The sequence below is a fragment of the Mus musculus genome, chromosome 12, assembly GCF_000001635.26.
Source record: "Mus musculus strain C57BL/6J chromosome 12, GRCm38.p6 C57BL/6J".
NCBI lineage: Eukaryota > Metazoa > Chordata > Mammalia > Rodentia > Muridae > Mus > Mus musculus.
The window spans coordinates 85,164,050-85,178,157 of record NC_000078.6 but is presented as its reverse complement, the minus strand read 5'-3'; the positions used below and the strand labels follow the sequence as shown (position 1 = coordinate 85,178,157).

General features: G+C 53.4%; 1 protein-coding gene across 4 annotated transcripts; it reads left to right on the top strand.

Moving 5' to 3' along the window:
• The first annotated feature begins 372 nt into the window (after window positions 1-372).
• On the top strand, window positions 373-11,521 carry Pgf (placental growth factor). 4 transcript variants are annotated; one of them, XM_006515585.1, is made up of 7 exons: window positions 373-1,260; window positions 2,340-2,402; window positions 6,302-6,498; window positions 6,704-6,783; window positions 8,618-8,647; window positions 8,741-8,800; window positions 10,744-11,521. In XM_006515585.1, exons 3-7 carry the CDS (start codon window positions 6,346-6,348, stop codon window positions 10,745-10,747), a joined length of 327 nt encoding a protein of 108 aa, XP_006515648.1. In that variant the 5' UTR covers window positions 373-1,260; window positions 2,340-2,402; window positions 6,302-6,345; the 3' UTR covers window positions 10,748-11,521. The 4 variants fall into 4 exon arrangements, with proteins under 4 accessions (XP_006515648.1, XP_011242318.1, NP_032853.1 ...); NM_008827.3 differs by having other exon boundaries at window positions 845-1,260; window positions 2,363-2,402; window positions 10,744-11,519; NM_001271705.1 differs by lacking the exon at window positions 373-1,260 and adding an exon at window positions 2,176-2,258 and having other exon boundaries at window positions 2,363-2,402; window positions 10,744-11,519.
• The last annotated feature ends 2,587 nt before the right edge of the window (window positions 11,522-14,108 follow it).

Below are 14,108 nucleotides of genomic sequence, written 5' to 3'. Positions count from 1 at the left end.
AGCTTCATAGGTATACACAAGTGCCCATGCAGACACCACCTCTCCTCAGCATGTCCTGCTGCTCTAGAACACTTCCTCTTCTGCTTGGGCTCGGGAGGTGATGCCAGGTTAGTCCATTCCCTACCTCTAATAGGCTGGCCTGACCTGACAGGAGGAAGTGGTGGTGGACCTAGGTCTAGCCAGGTGCCCCGAGGTGTTTCCTGTGTACAGCCCACAGCTGGGCTGCCCTGTGCCTGCCTACCAGGTCAGATAGTACATGGAATAGAGGGACGGTTCTGGAGGCACGTAGCTTGTCTTGTCTCTGCCAGATCCCTGTCTACGCAGGCAGATGCCCGCGGGCACACATACACTTTCCTAGTGTGAATATGAACATTGTTCAGCATCTGCAGGTGGTGCCCTCTCATAGGATCGGGTTGTTAGTCTATAAAATGGGGTTAGTAATCCTGTCACCTCTCCTCCCGGGGTTGTGTAGGGATGGCACTGGTCATGAAGGGCCACAGCAAGATGCTGCCTTCTTAGTACTGCACTCCCTGCAGAGGTCACTTAAGTACCCAGCCATCTCCAAGGCAGATGTTGGACGTCCGCACCTGGAGGCTCCAGAAGAGCCAGGTGCAACCTTGGCTGTCGCTGCGGGCTGACCCTGGGGCAAGCTAATGAACGCCTAGCTCCGAGGGGCCAGGAGATCTGCGCCGGCAGCGCCCCTTCAGCGCCCTGCGGGGTCACGCGCACTCAGGTCTCACCGCCAACCGGCTCTCAGCGCTCCCGGGCTGCTCCTGGGGCCTCGAGATAGAAGTGGGCGGGCAGGCTGCAGCCCCGCCCCATACACGGTCTTGAAAACCAGCGGCCGACTAGCTTCAGTTCGTAGGGAAGCTGCAGTCTGAGAAGGAAACCGCATCTTCAGACTTCTGCTCACTCACGAGAGGAGCTAGGGTCATCGGACCCCTAAGATCCTTTCACATCGCTCCGACTCGCCGGAACACTCCTCACCAGTTTCCTCAGCCACAGCCCTACCTGTGAGCTCCGGACTTCCCCGGCTTTCTGTGGATGCTCAGGCAGACTGCAGAGACCTAGCCTAGGACAGCAGTGAGGGGGACACTCCTCTCCTCTCCTCTCCTCTGGTATCAGCGTCTCCCCCAAGGGGGACGAGCATGGTGATTGTGCCTTGAAGGACCTTGGCTCTGGATGTCTGAGAAGATGCTGGTCATGAAGCTGTTCACTTGCTTCTTACAGGTCCTAGCTGGGTTGGCTGTGCATTCCCAGGTAAGGACCTGGCCTGGCTTCCTCTTGACCTTCTCATCCTAGCCGTAGAAACAGGGGCTATGGTCTTTAATTACAGACTCACTTTAGAGAGCAGCTTCTGCTAGGGTGCCCACATATTTCCCAGGGGCTGGGCTGGACCTCAGGGAGGAGACCTCTGGCTGGGCAGTCCCCAATTCCTGGGGGCTGTCTTAGTGGGGGCAGGGAAGCCACAGGGAATGAGGGAGGTTTCCTGTCTAGCCCCTGGAGCCCTAGTGGCTTTGCAAAAAGCATCCGTCCACTAATCCCAGTCAGCTCCCTGGCCCTGTGGTCAGGGTTGTGGCCCCATGACCAACCAGGCGCCCCCAGGACCTCTGACCTGGCCTAGTGGGGAAGGAGCTGACTAAAGAAGCTTGAGGTGGGGAGGTGAGGCCCTTCCCCCACCATTGCTCCAATTGAGCAGAGGGCTCTTGGGTGGGCTTCAGATATGACAAGGGATCCTGCCGTGCCCTTTCCTCCTGGTGGGTGTCAGAAGGTCCTGAGTGCAGGGCCTGGGGAAGTGAGCAGGGCCCTTTTCCCAGGAGCTGGGTGAGTCTGGCAGGGAGCCAGATTGGGCAGCAAAATCCTGACAAAGCCAATGCATTCCCTTCCTGCTGCACTGCCCGCTGCACTGCCCACTGCCCTGGGAGCCCTCAGCCCCAGCCCAGGAGTGGGTGGGTTGTCCAGTCCCCTTGCCGAGCAGCCAGGCCATCCGTCTGCTTGCTGCAGTGTTAGCTCGAGGTGTAACGTTACTGGCAGGCAGCACCAGCTCATGGCGCCGCCTCTTCTCCAGCCCCTGAGCTCCCACCAGCTGATCACCCTCCCCCTGGGCTCTGGCACCCAGCCAAGGCGGGCTGTAGTAGGCCCAGCAGGACTGGCCTGGGGGCTGGGCAGAAGAGAGACCCCACAGGATTACAAGCACTTGGGAACACAAGAAGCCTCCTACCCTTTTCCAAGTGAAGAAACTGAGGCCAGAAAGTCAGGTGGTTTTTAGCAGAGGATGGGGGAGGAGCTTGGGGTGGGCTCAAAGAGCCGAGCCCCAAGAATATGCCCCCTCCTTATAGCTCCACCTTTGTGTCCACCGCAGGGGGCCCTGTCTGCTGGGAACAACTCAACAGAAGTGGAAGGTAAGCCAGCCAGGCCAGCTCTGCAAGCTGAGCCCCCTCTCTTCTTTCCTCATGAGCCTCAGCAGCCAAGGAGAAGGGATCGGTTGGTCTGAAGGGTGGGAGCAGGCCAGTGGCAAGCTGGGGTGGGTCTGCAAGCTCGACATCCAGGCTGAAGCCCAAGAGTCCAGCTTTTGTGACCCAGCAGCCTAGAGAGGTGCAGTCATGGGTTAGGGTCACCAAGCACACGGAAAGCAGGACGTGATCGCTAGGGTTCGTCCAGCTGGCTCAGGGCCCCTGCCCAGCAAGCTGTAAGGATGCAGATGGAGTCTTGGTGGACAGAATCTGTGTTGAGTGCCGGAGGCCAGACTGGAGTCTGGGAACTGGATATAGTAAGGAGCATTCAAGGGGCTTGGTCAGGACGAAGAGTCCTCCCTGCCATTCCAACCCTGGTGGAGCTGTGCAGCGCTGACCAGGCGTTTCCATTGATTACAAACAGGCGGGCTCTGTCACACCCTCCCTGGCCCTTTCACTCTCTGCCCTGGGTTGTGTCAAGACATAATCTTCAAAGGGCAGCAGGACCTTTGCCAAAGAGAGGAGCGCGCCCGCCGAAGGCTCGTGCCAGATCCTCTCTCCTTCTCCCTTCTTGCCTCTCAGAGACATGGAGGATGGCCACATACCATGACTGAGGCATCCAACAGCATGGGAGAAAGGATGTGCTTGTAGTAGTGTCCTCAAAGACACAGATAATAGCTGGATTGCTTTCTTGGCCTGGGAACACCCTCTGCTGGTCTGCCCCTTGTCTGTTCCCCATCCCCCTGGGAGCAGCCTGTCTGTCCTCGTCCTCTGCCTGCCCTCACATCTGAAGCCCAGACCACTGAACAGGTTAGAGAGGTAGCTGCCTCAACTTCAGGGACTTGCCCATTTTTGAGCCCCCTGGAATTGATCTGAGGAGGGTCATATCTCCCACCCCCCACATCATATCTGTTATTGGGGACTTTTGTTTGTAGAGCAGACACCAGCTTCCAAAGAGATCTCAGCCTCTGTTTCCTCATCTGTTAAATGGGAGAGCTTAGCTAAGTGCTTGATTTCAAAGACTCTTTTCCCAAGGTTGTGAAATTCTGAGTCCTTGGAAGAAACATGAATGTATATTATACTTGCCAAGATCCAGTGTGAGAAAGCTTGGAGGTATAGATTCAGAGTGTAGGCCATCTCACCTATAATCCTGACAAGCGAGTGGGCCTGCATTGTGGCCAAGGAAACAACAGTGGTTAGCATCTGGCATTGTCATCCCCTCCTGCTAACACCAGAGGCAGAGGCAGCATGGTACCACTTTTTTTTACCACTGTTCTTCTCAGTTCCAGGGATGAGCATGTGAAGGAGGGAGGTCCCAGTGTGTCACAGATGATGTATATGGGGTTGGGTGTGGGGGGAGGCGAACCCCAGAAACCAGTCAAAGCTCTATGCACTCTTCAGTGTATCTGGCAGAGCCAGCATACTCAGCCCGGGGCCTCCCAGCTACATAGGAGCTAATGAGGCACTAGGAGAGCGTCTCTTGCGGCAGGCTGGCTGGGTGCCTTGCCTGTGAGGAGGACACCAGCTAGGCTCCGGCTGGCAGCCAGTGGCCACTGCAGAGGCCTTTCCAGCAGCTCACCATCAGGATTAAACAGTATCCTTCCATTCTGGGTAGCATGCCGCTGAGGACAGATGACAGCTCACTCACAGAGCTCGACAGGTAGCTAAGGAATCCATTTTGGCCCCAAAAGAGGCCCTCAAAGGAGGGACCAGTCCTAGCAGGAACAGCCTCCCAGGCCTCTCACTACCCACTTCCTACCCAGAAGAGGTTTGGGGTTAGTGGAAGTTCTCCTTGGAGCGATGGAGCACAACACTGTCCTGAGGGAACAAGTGGTCTCTCTGCTCCCTCTACCTGCCTTGATTTCTCCTGTACACCCAGACGGGGCACTGCTAGGGATGTCCCTATTTCCAGGGACATCAGCTCTTTCTCTGCCTTTTTAGACTAAGACATAGGTCTCAGGATTTGGGGGGTCCTGGAATCTAAAATGTTTACCTAATTGGACATGGGATAGGAGGTTGTTTGGGTCCTGGGTGGGGGGTGGCTAGGTCCCCTTCACTGGTGCCCCTCCCTGGCAGCTGAGTTTTTCTGTGATACTTTGTAGCTAACTACTCTTCTCCCTTATTTATGTTTCCACGGCAGAGATTAAATGTTAGTAGTGATTGGATGCTCAAGAAGGCTTCAGACTAAACAGGCAGCTCACAGCACTGGTGAAAGGGAGGTGGCCTCTGACCCATGTCGCAAAGACAGGCTTTCCTTGCCTGGATGTTCCCACTTGGGTCCAGGGAGAGTGTCCAGTAGTCTGAAAAAGTAGTGTCAGAAGGTCCCCACATGCCCCTCCAGCCCCTGGTCTAGCCCAAGTATCTTCAAAGTGGAGCAGGATAGGATGAAACACCAGACGTCTAGATAAGTAAGGTTTATTGCCTCCGAGGCTGCTCTGCCAGCTCCACGTGGACGATCCGCCTCTTGGGTATTTTTGGCCTTTCCCAGGGGCCTCTGCTATGTCTGAAGTTTATTTTTCTTCTGAGATTACCCGGAGACACATATCCTCACAGGATCTGTGAGATGGACTTTGGCCCCCTCTGCCTCTTAGGAAGGACCGTGGAAGTGAGGGTCTGCTAGGAAAGACCACCGCTCTCTGTTCAGACGAAAAGGCTTGTAGATGACCCAGGTTCCAAGTCTTCCATGAGCTGAGGATGGGCATCAGATGTGGTACAGGCTGACCCAGGCATGGTCTCAAGGTCGCACTGAATCACAGACAGTCTGTCAGGGCATAAGTGACCTTAGCAACCATCTATTCCCGGCCTGCTTCTCTCTCCCAAGCACAGGAAACCGATATACCTGGAATGGCTAAGTGACCTCGCCAAGGTCATACAACCAATATAGGCACTGAAGCCAGATGGCCTGGCGTCAGCTGCTCCCTGAGAGCCTGTGTTGGAGCCCTGGTACTAGGCTACCCCCTGAAGGAGCAGCACCTTTGGAGGGATTTCAGATCGGCCCTGCGGAGATACCACTACCACCACCAGGCCATCACAGGGGTCGGGACTGTTCCTGGTAATCCTAGGCCAACTGTCACCTCATCAGTCAGGAGTCACTTGGCCTATGTTTACTGGGGTCAGCTCTTGCTCTCCCAGAGCCTCATTTTGGCTCCGGCGGAGATAAGAAGCACCAGAGATGGAAGATGGGAGCCAGGGACCCAAGCTATGCTCCAGAAAGGAGTTCTGCTCCTGGGATAATGGCCGGAGAAGGCTTCAGGGAGGAGTGGGGGCTGGGTGTGTAGCCATACGGTCTTCCTTGGACCATGCAGATCTAGATTCCAAAGCTGCGATCGATACTAATATGTCTGGCTCCTTAAAGGGTGGTGGGACCCAGTAGACATGAGGCTGGACCATATGACTAGGCATGCTCTTAGCTGAAGAGGAGTTGTATTGAGTGGGGTGGGACACAAGGTAGCCAGCCATAGTGGGGTTGAGGCAGAGGCCAGGGGAAGGCTGGCCCTTCCTGGTGTACTTGAGAACTGTTTTCAGCAAGTTCCCCAAGGCCCAGGAAGCACTAGGCCAGGCTGGAGAAAGACGCAGAAGCTTGAAGAGTGGTCATGGCATAGTCGTCAAAGCTCCAAGGAGGTGGAACCAGCGAGAAAGACAGACTGAGAAGCTGGGACCATGAGAGATTCTGCTCCGTTGGAATTTGAGCCCCGAAGCAGCTAAGGCATCCCAGGGTGACGGCAGCAATAGTTCAGAGCAGAGGGACCCAAGATAGAGTCAGGGGCTTCACTTGGTGTGAACTAAACCCGAGAGCCAAGTCTGAGACACCCCTTCTGACCTGACCTGGCCCTTCTGTCTTCCCGTAGTGGTGCCTTTCAACGAAGTGTGGGGTCGCAGCTACTGTCGGCCCATGGAGAAGCTGGTGTACATCTTGGATGAATACCCTGATGAGGTGTCTCACATATTCAGTCCGTCCTGTGTCCTTCTGAGTCGCTGTAGTGGCTGCTGTGGTGATGAAGGTCTGCACTGTGTGCCGATAAAGACAGCCAACATCACTATGCAGGTAGGGAAACTCTCCCCCACATGTCACCGCCTGCCCATAGCCCACACTGTATTCAGATCCCCACAGAACCTCTAGAAATTACCCAGATAGGGACAGAGGCAGGTCAGGGGCCTACAGTGGGTCCAAGCCAGGGTCCCTTGAGCCCCCATTCCAACCTTGAGCTTCTCATGGACTCCTTACTGAGTATGAACTTTGTTTCCCACAGATCTTGAAGATTCCCCCCAATCGGGATCCACATTTCTATGTGGAGATGACATTTTCTCAGGATGTGCTCTGTGAATGCAGGTAGGTCCTGGGTGGGCAGCAGGGACAAACCCTGATCACTTAGCAGATCCTTGCCGGGCCCCTGGGGCAGAAGAGGGGGTTGCCAGCCTATAGCAGGCTGCGTTTGTTTCCCTAAGCAAGTGGTCCTGGGGAGATGTTTTTCATTTAATATTCCCTATGAGCCAAGTCACTCTGAGGAGCTGGCCCCAGCAGCTGGAGTACAGCTGCCAAGATGTCCCAGTAGAAAAGGAAGTCTCCCCTAGACATCCAGAGCCCTGGCGCTTGTCACACAACTGTCACAGGTCCTTGGAACTAATGTCTATAGACGAAGGTATCACAAGCCTGTGCTTGATTCAGGACCAGGCTGCCTGCCTGTGGGGAGTAGGGTGGGCAAACTGTACTGAGAAGACAGCAGGAAAACCTCATAGAAGGAAAGAGACAGGCAAAGCAGGTACAGTGGTGTCTTTAGAGTTGCTGCACACTGCTAACTGTCCCTGGGAGCTCTGGCCAACCCTCAGCCTTGCTATCTGTTCCCCAGGCTCTTGGCACACTTGCTGCTAGGAACAGCAGCCTAGCATGCCATCTAGGTCCCGGAGACATGAGATAGGTCTGGAGCGTCTCTGTGTCACAGACAAGGCACCTGACTAGAGGTTTGGAGCCTCGTCTGGAGCTGGAAGAAGGGGAGAGCAACCACCTTCCACGTGTGTCTCTTCAGTGCCCACTGCATGCCACACACTGGCCTAAGTGCCTGGGAAATGGTGGTGAGCGGGATAGCAAGGTTGTGCCGCTTGTGGCCACCTTGTCAGCATCGCACAGAGGAGGCGAGCCAGACACTACAGTTCTGTGATTTGCTCCACTGGCCAGCGTGGAAAGGGGCTCTAGATCTGGACTTGGCCTGTCTCACGCCTGCTGCCTTTCTTGGCAGTCACCATGTTCTTCATAGCCACAGTTAGCCACACTGCCCGGCTCTGCCTAGGACTCTAGCTGCCCTCTTTGAACCTGAGCCCTGGCTCCAGGCCCTCTCCACTCTGCCAGTATTAGAGGCCTTGAGTCAACCTGTTCACTTCCAGCCAGACACCAATAGCTCAGTCAGGAGTCCCTCCTTGCCTCCTCCCCCAGGGGCTGAATGGTGACCTTTACCTTTTATATCATCTTTTTTCTGACTTGCCCATCTGCAGAGGTGTGACTGGGCAAAGTGGGCTGGCTCAGGACAGCATACACTCAGGGCCCATGCGGCCCCTCCTGTCTGGAACACTGCTCTTGGGAACTACTGAAGAGATCTCTTTCCAGCAAGCCAGGCAACAGGGACACCTTTCTTTTTACTTCTGGGCCAAGAGCCATGGCCCCAGAAGGCAGAGCTGGGACATGCCTGGAGACTGCGAAGCAAGCTCCCTGCTGTTGCCACGGTGGGGCTGGGTTAAGCCCAGGCAGGCAGTCTTAGCTGGTAGTCACCATTGCCCTGACCACAATCTTGTTCATCATTTACTTTCTTGAGGGGCTCCCAGAGTGTACCCCTAGAAGGAACGGGGAAAGTGAACAGAGAAAAAGTTTAAAAAGCAGAAAGCAGAATCAAAAGATCCCAGCTCTTGATGCCAAGAGGCTGGGACGAGCAGAAACATGTGATGAAAAGCCCCAGAGGGGAACATCGACCTCCCTGGGGATTGCCAGGACCTAGGGTAGGGCTGGGAGCGCAAGCACTGGGGCCCCCACCCCGCCACAGCTTCTTCACCAGCTCGGTGCTGCCCCCTAGCGGCGCTGGAGCAACCGCCTCACCAGGACCTAGGGACTGTGGGAAGTGGGTGGTAGCAGGAAACATCCATTTACTCGTCTCCCCTGCATCTTTCCGTTTCCCTAGACCTATTCTGGAGACGACAAAGGCAGAAAGGTAAGTGTACTTAGTGCGCGGGGAGGTTGTCGGACCTGCCAGCCGCTGTCCGAGCACGAGGAACCCTCTGTACTGACGCTTGGTTTATTGCAGGAGGAAAACCAAGGGGAAGAGGAAGAGGAGTAGAAACTCACAGACTGAGGAACCCCACCCGTGAGTATGCTGGGGCCCAGGACTGGCACAAAGGCTGAGCCTGAGGGGGTGGGGCACTGGGGATGAGGTCTTGCGATGAGAACAGGGAATCCACTTTTAAGGTCTAAGGCGTGCGGGGCATGGTGGCGCACGCCTTTAATCCCAGCACTCAGGAGACAGAGGCAGGCGGATTTCTGAGTTCGAGCTCTACAAAGTGAGTTCCAGGACAGCCAGTGCTATACAGAGAAACCCTGTCTCGAAAAATAAATAAATAAATAAATTTTAAAAAAAGGTCTAAGGCGCATCCAGGGACTTTAATTCTTGTCCCTTATCTCTTTGTGGCCTTAAACAAGTCCCTTTCCTTGTAAAATGATGGGCCTGGGAGTACAACAAGCAATGTGCTACTGTGCAGGGATCACTGCTGTGTGCCAGGCACCTAGGTGACAACCACATGCCCTGTTCTTCCAGATCATGCCTTCTCCTACATAGTTGGCCACTTCTGGGCATCTCTGGGGCAGGTGCAGTGCGTCTGCCGCTCTCAGGTTCCCAGGCCAGTGTGTCTCTCTGTCTTTGGATCCCTCCCTTCATCTCCCCTCTCCCTGCCTTGCCCATCCTTGCTTCACCCTAGGGGTAGCAGGCTGGAGTCCCAGGTTACAGAGTCACAGTGTAGCTGGAAGAGAGGGGTGGGGGAAGGGACACTCCCACCTGGCAGCCAAGCTAGCCAGAGCTAAATGATCAGCACACACCACACAGATATCAGGTGCCACTGTGCCATCTCTCAGATATGGGTTCTCAGGGGTCTTGTTCAGGTATCGCCCCAAAGAATTTTAATAGTTCATGTGCCTCTCGCTTAATTTTAGGTTGGCCTTGAACCTATGCCTAGAGGAGGATTGTTTTATTTTGTTTTGTTTTACATAGGATGCTATGTAGTCCAAGCTGGTTTTAAACTCACAGCAATCCTGCCTCATGTGCTCACTGTGAACTTCTCTTTCTTTCTTTCTTTCTTTCTTTCTTTCTTTCTTTCTTTCTTTCTTTCTTTCTCTCTCTCTCTCTCCCTCTCTCTCTCTCTCTCTTTCTTTCTCTCTCTCTTTCTTTCTTTCTTTTTTTATTAATTTTTAAATTTTTATTTATTTATTCTGGTTTTTTTTTTCAAGACAGAATTAACTCTGTGTGGTCCTGGCTGTCCTGCATCTCACTCTGTAGACCAGGCTGTACTCACAGCGATTCACCTGCCTCTGCCTCCTGAGTGCTGGATGAAAGGCATGTGTTACCACTGCCAGGCTCTTTTTGAAGGTTTAAAATCATATTCACAAACAGTTGGGTTTGGAGGTCCTAATGCTCCTTTGAGGGGAAAGTGCAACCTTAGCAAGGACAGCAGGCCCCAGGCCTTCCACACACAAAGTTTAAGTGAATATCCAAGAAGGCTGGAGACTGATTTCTTTAAAAACACCTTTTTTTTTTTTTTTTTTGGACTGGAGATGTAGCTCGGCGGTAGCAAGCTTGCTTACCATGTGTAAGACCCAAGCTCAACCCCCCACCCCAGTGCCACAAACCACCTAGTATAAAAGTACAAACAACAGAGCCACTCCTACCAGTTCCATCCGAAGACTGCTGTCTTGGGATGGGTTAACCAGAGACACTGTTACGGGATGCCAGAACGGCTTCAAATGTCTCTGCCACTGAATGGCGATCTCTCCGCCTGAGCTCCACATCTGTGAAAGGGTTAACACTCCTGTGGTGTGTGGCGAAGGGTGAATGAGACAGGACCTGGCACAAAACTGGGCACCTGAGCTGGTGCTTGGCAAGGGAGACACCTGCTTGCTGGTCTGGGTATGAGCAGGCTTGCCCAGGTGCTGTTTCTTGGTGCTGTTCCTTGTCCCTCTGGGTCTGACCCTCTCTCTAGGAGGGGACGCCATCCTCACAGCATCCTGTCCTCTGACTTGTCTGTGTTTGGTTTCTGGCAGGTGATGTCATTTCCCGGAGGTAACCAGCCACTCAGAGGAGAGCCCCACACCCAGCTCACGTATTTATTACCGTCACCCTCTCAGAACCCTCCCTGCTGGTACCTACCCTCTATTTATTAGCCGACTCGTCCCTGCTGAATGACGTGCCCCCTCCAAGATAAGGGGCATGGAAGGACAAGACGCTCAGGAATTCAGTGCCTTAAAACAGAACGAGAGAGAAAGAAAGAAGCCAGCCACGGATCTGTGGGAGCTTCGGCTTGGGAAGAAGCAAGACATGGACATGGCCTTACAAGGGGCAAGCCGCACCCCAGAGGCCCTGGCTCTCCAGGGAACTGGAGAAGAGAAGAGGAGGCCTAGAACCTGCCCTGATTCCCAGCTCCACCCAGAGAGCAGCTCTGGCCCCGGCTGCATTGAAGGCATGTAGAGGGGACCCAGTCTACTGTATCCTGGAGATGGGACAGGACATTCGGCTCTGGAGAGCAGAGCTTGCCTGTGGAGTTTGCCCTTCAGCCTAGAAGTTTATGCTTCACCCTTTGCAAAGGTCCTTTGTCCCCTCTCTGGAACACAGGCAGAGTGGCCTGGGGCTGAGCAGAGGGCAGGCTGGAGGAGCAGTAGCCCGTGGACTTTGACCGATACAAGTCTGGGTTGTGTGTCTTCGTGGTACAGCTACGGGAAGTGAGCCGACTCCTGGAGGGCCCTTGCAGCCCACCGGTTGTCTCTGCCGGGACTAACTGCCAAGCCAGATTCTCTTGAATAAAGCATTCTAGTCTGGAACCAACATGTCTAGGATGTATGTCTTCCAGAGCTGTGGGGAGAGCAGAAAATGGAGGCAAGGCAGATGAGAGAGGATGTGGGAGAGGCAGATCCAAGCCACGATTCCTCTTCTCAGAAAACCTTCTCAGGTTGTGAGGGGACATGCCAGCGGGTAACATCATATATTTCTCTTTTGACAGCTGGGGAAACGGAGGCCCGAGAAAGCAGAATGGGCAGTGCAGGGGTAAGGGGCCACTGGGCTGACAGGCCAGTCTTATCCCAGACTTGCCACATGATACTGAGTTTCCCTGCATTCACGCTTGGATAGACCTCTTCCGCTTTGACACTGTTAAAGAAGCCCTGCTATTGTCTCAATGACCCTGGATGGTCTTCAGGGACTGTCCCTACAGAGACTATTTCAGGGATGCCCCTGGAGTCTACCCTGCCCCAAACATACAGTCTCATCAATAAAAGTTGGGGAGAGATCTGGCTCGAGCCTCCTCTAAGCCCCATCAAACACAAGAGCAGGGCCCTGTTTTCCTAACCCAAAGCCACCCACACTCAGCCTGGGGCACGGACTCTGGAGAGGCAATAAGTGGGTTTCCTAGGGTCCTCAGTCCCTAGGACACCCTGTCTGAGGCTTGCTGAAGCACGTTGTCCTCTCACTACTTGGGCCTCTAGATACCTGGATCTGTAGCCAACTTCTTCCTTCTACCACTAAACTCCTTTACCTTCCTCCCTAGGGGGGGAAAAAAGAGTCCGAACCATTTTCGAACAGACACCCAGCTGCCCCTGACCCATGAGGTGGTGTGAGTACCACCTCACTTTTTATGGTGTGTGTGTGTGTGATGGTTTGAAGAGCCCTCCCAACTTTATCTCTTGACATTGAAACACACAAGAGCTCAGGGACAGAAGGGAGCCCGCCTACAGGCCAGTGGTTGGTTCTTAACCTTCCTTGAGTACAGCTACGACTCTTGAATACAGTTCCATTTTATGATTCCATGAAAAGTTCTTTTTTAAAAAAAAATATTTATTTAATGTAGACGAGTACACTGTAGCTGTTTTCAGACACACCAGAAGAGGGCATAAGAGCCCATTACAGATGGTTGTGAGCCACCATGTGATTGCTGAGAATTGAACTCAAGACCTCTGGAAGAGCAGTCAGTGCTCTTAACTGCTGAGCCATCTCTCCAGCCTGAAAAGTTATTTTTATTGCGACTTCATGACTAATTTTGCTGCTGAGCAGTGTCTCAGTTCCTAAGACCATCAGGAATTAAGTGTTTTCTGATGGTCAGAGCCCACAGGCTGAGAACCACTGCTATAGGCTTTGGATGGAGGCCGTGATGAGGAACAGGGTAGAGGGGCTCTGCTCAGGCAGCTGCCTTCCACTTGTCTGTTTGTGGAGGCCCTGGAAGAAAGTCCTGCGTTCGATCAGCATGTGCTCCTGGCTGGGGATCAGAGAGGGTGTGGGCTGGCCCCAGGAGACTCAGCTAAAGAAATGACTTTCTTACTTCTCTCTTCAGCTGCAGCTGTTCAAAGACATTGTCTTGGCTGCATTTGCCGAGGCAAGTACCCCTCCCTCTCTCCCTCAGGCCTCTGGCTGGGCCCCGAGGACCCCAACCCCACCCAGAATATCAGTTCCCACCCAGGCCAGCAACCTCTCAGTAACCTAGACAGAGAGCAGAGCAGTTCCTGGGTTAGAAGAAGAAACCCTTGGCCTTGGCCAGGGTGTTCACTACAGGAACAGTTAGGGAAGGAACATCGAGATGGTGTTTGACCAAACTGCCGGTCCTTTCAGGTCACCCGGGTCGCCGGGGACCTATGTAATGAATGGGCTTGTCACTCATTGGTGGAATACCATCGAGTAATAGGCTCTGAGGAGCAGTGAGGAATGGAGCATGCATACCTTCCCCAACCCCCGGGCTCTCATGCCACAGAGCGTTGTGTGTTAGAGGGTCTAGGGGTTCATTTTCATCACTCAAATGGATGACTCAACTCAAAGCTAAGGAAAGGGGACTCTTGAGCACCCAAGATTCTAAAGCAAGAAACAATTTGGGGCCAGAAATACTTGCCTATGGGATTCATTAAGAACTTGAAGGAGATGGGGAGGAATCTGGTGAGATGTTTCAGCAGTTAAGACCACAGGAGGCTCTCCTACAGGACCTGGGTTTGAGTCCCAGCACCATACTCGACAACTCACAACTGTCTGTAACTCCAGTTCGAGGAAATCTAACACCCTATTCTGGCTTTTTCAGGGACCAGGTACCCATGTGGTACACAAACATAAACACAGGCAAAACACTCATACTCATTAGTTAGATGGATGGATAGACAGACAGACAGACAGACAGATAGATAGAGGTAGGTAGCAGAGGCCAAGAGATACCTTAAGAGGGGTTAGCAAGATGGCTCATCAAGTAAAGTTGCTTATCTTGAAAACGTGGTGTCTTAGGGTCTCTATTGCTGTGAAGAGACATGACCTCTGCAACTCTTATAAAGGAAAATATGTAATTGGGGCTGGCTTACAGTGTCAGATGTTTAGTCTATTATCAACATAGCGGTGTTCAGGCAAACATGGTTCTGGAGAAGGAGCTGAGAGTTCTGCATCTTGA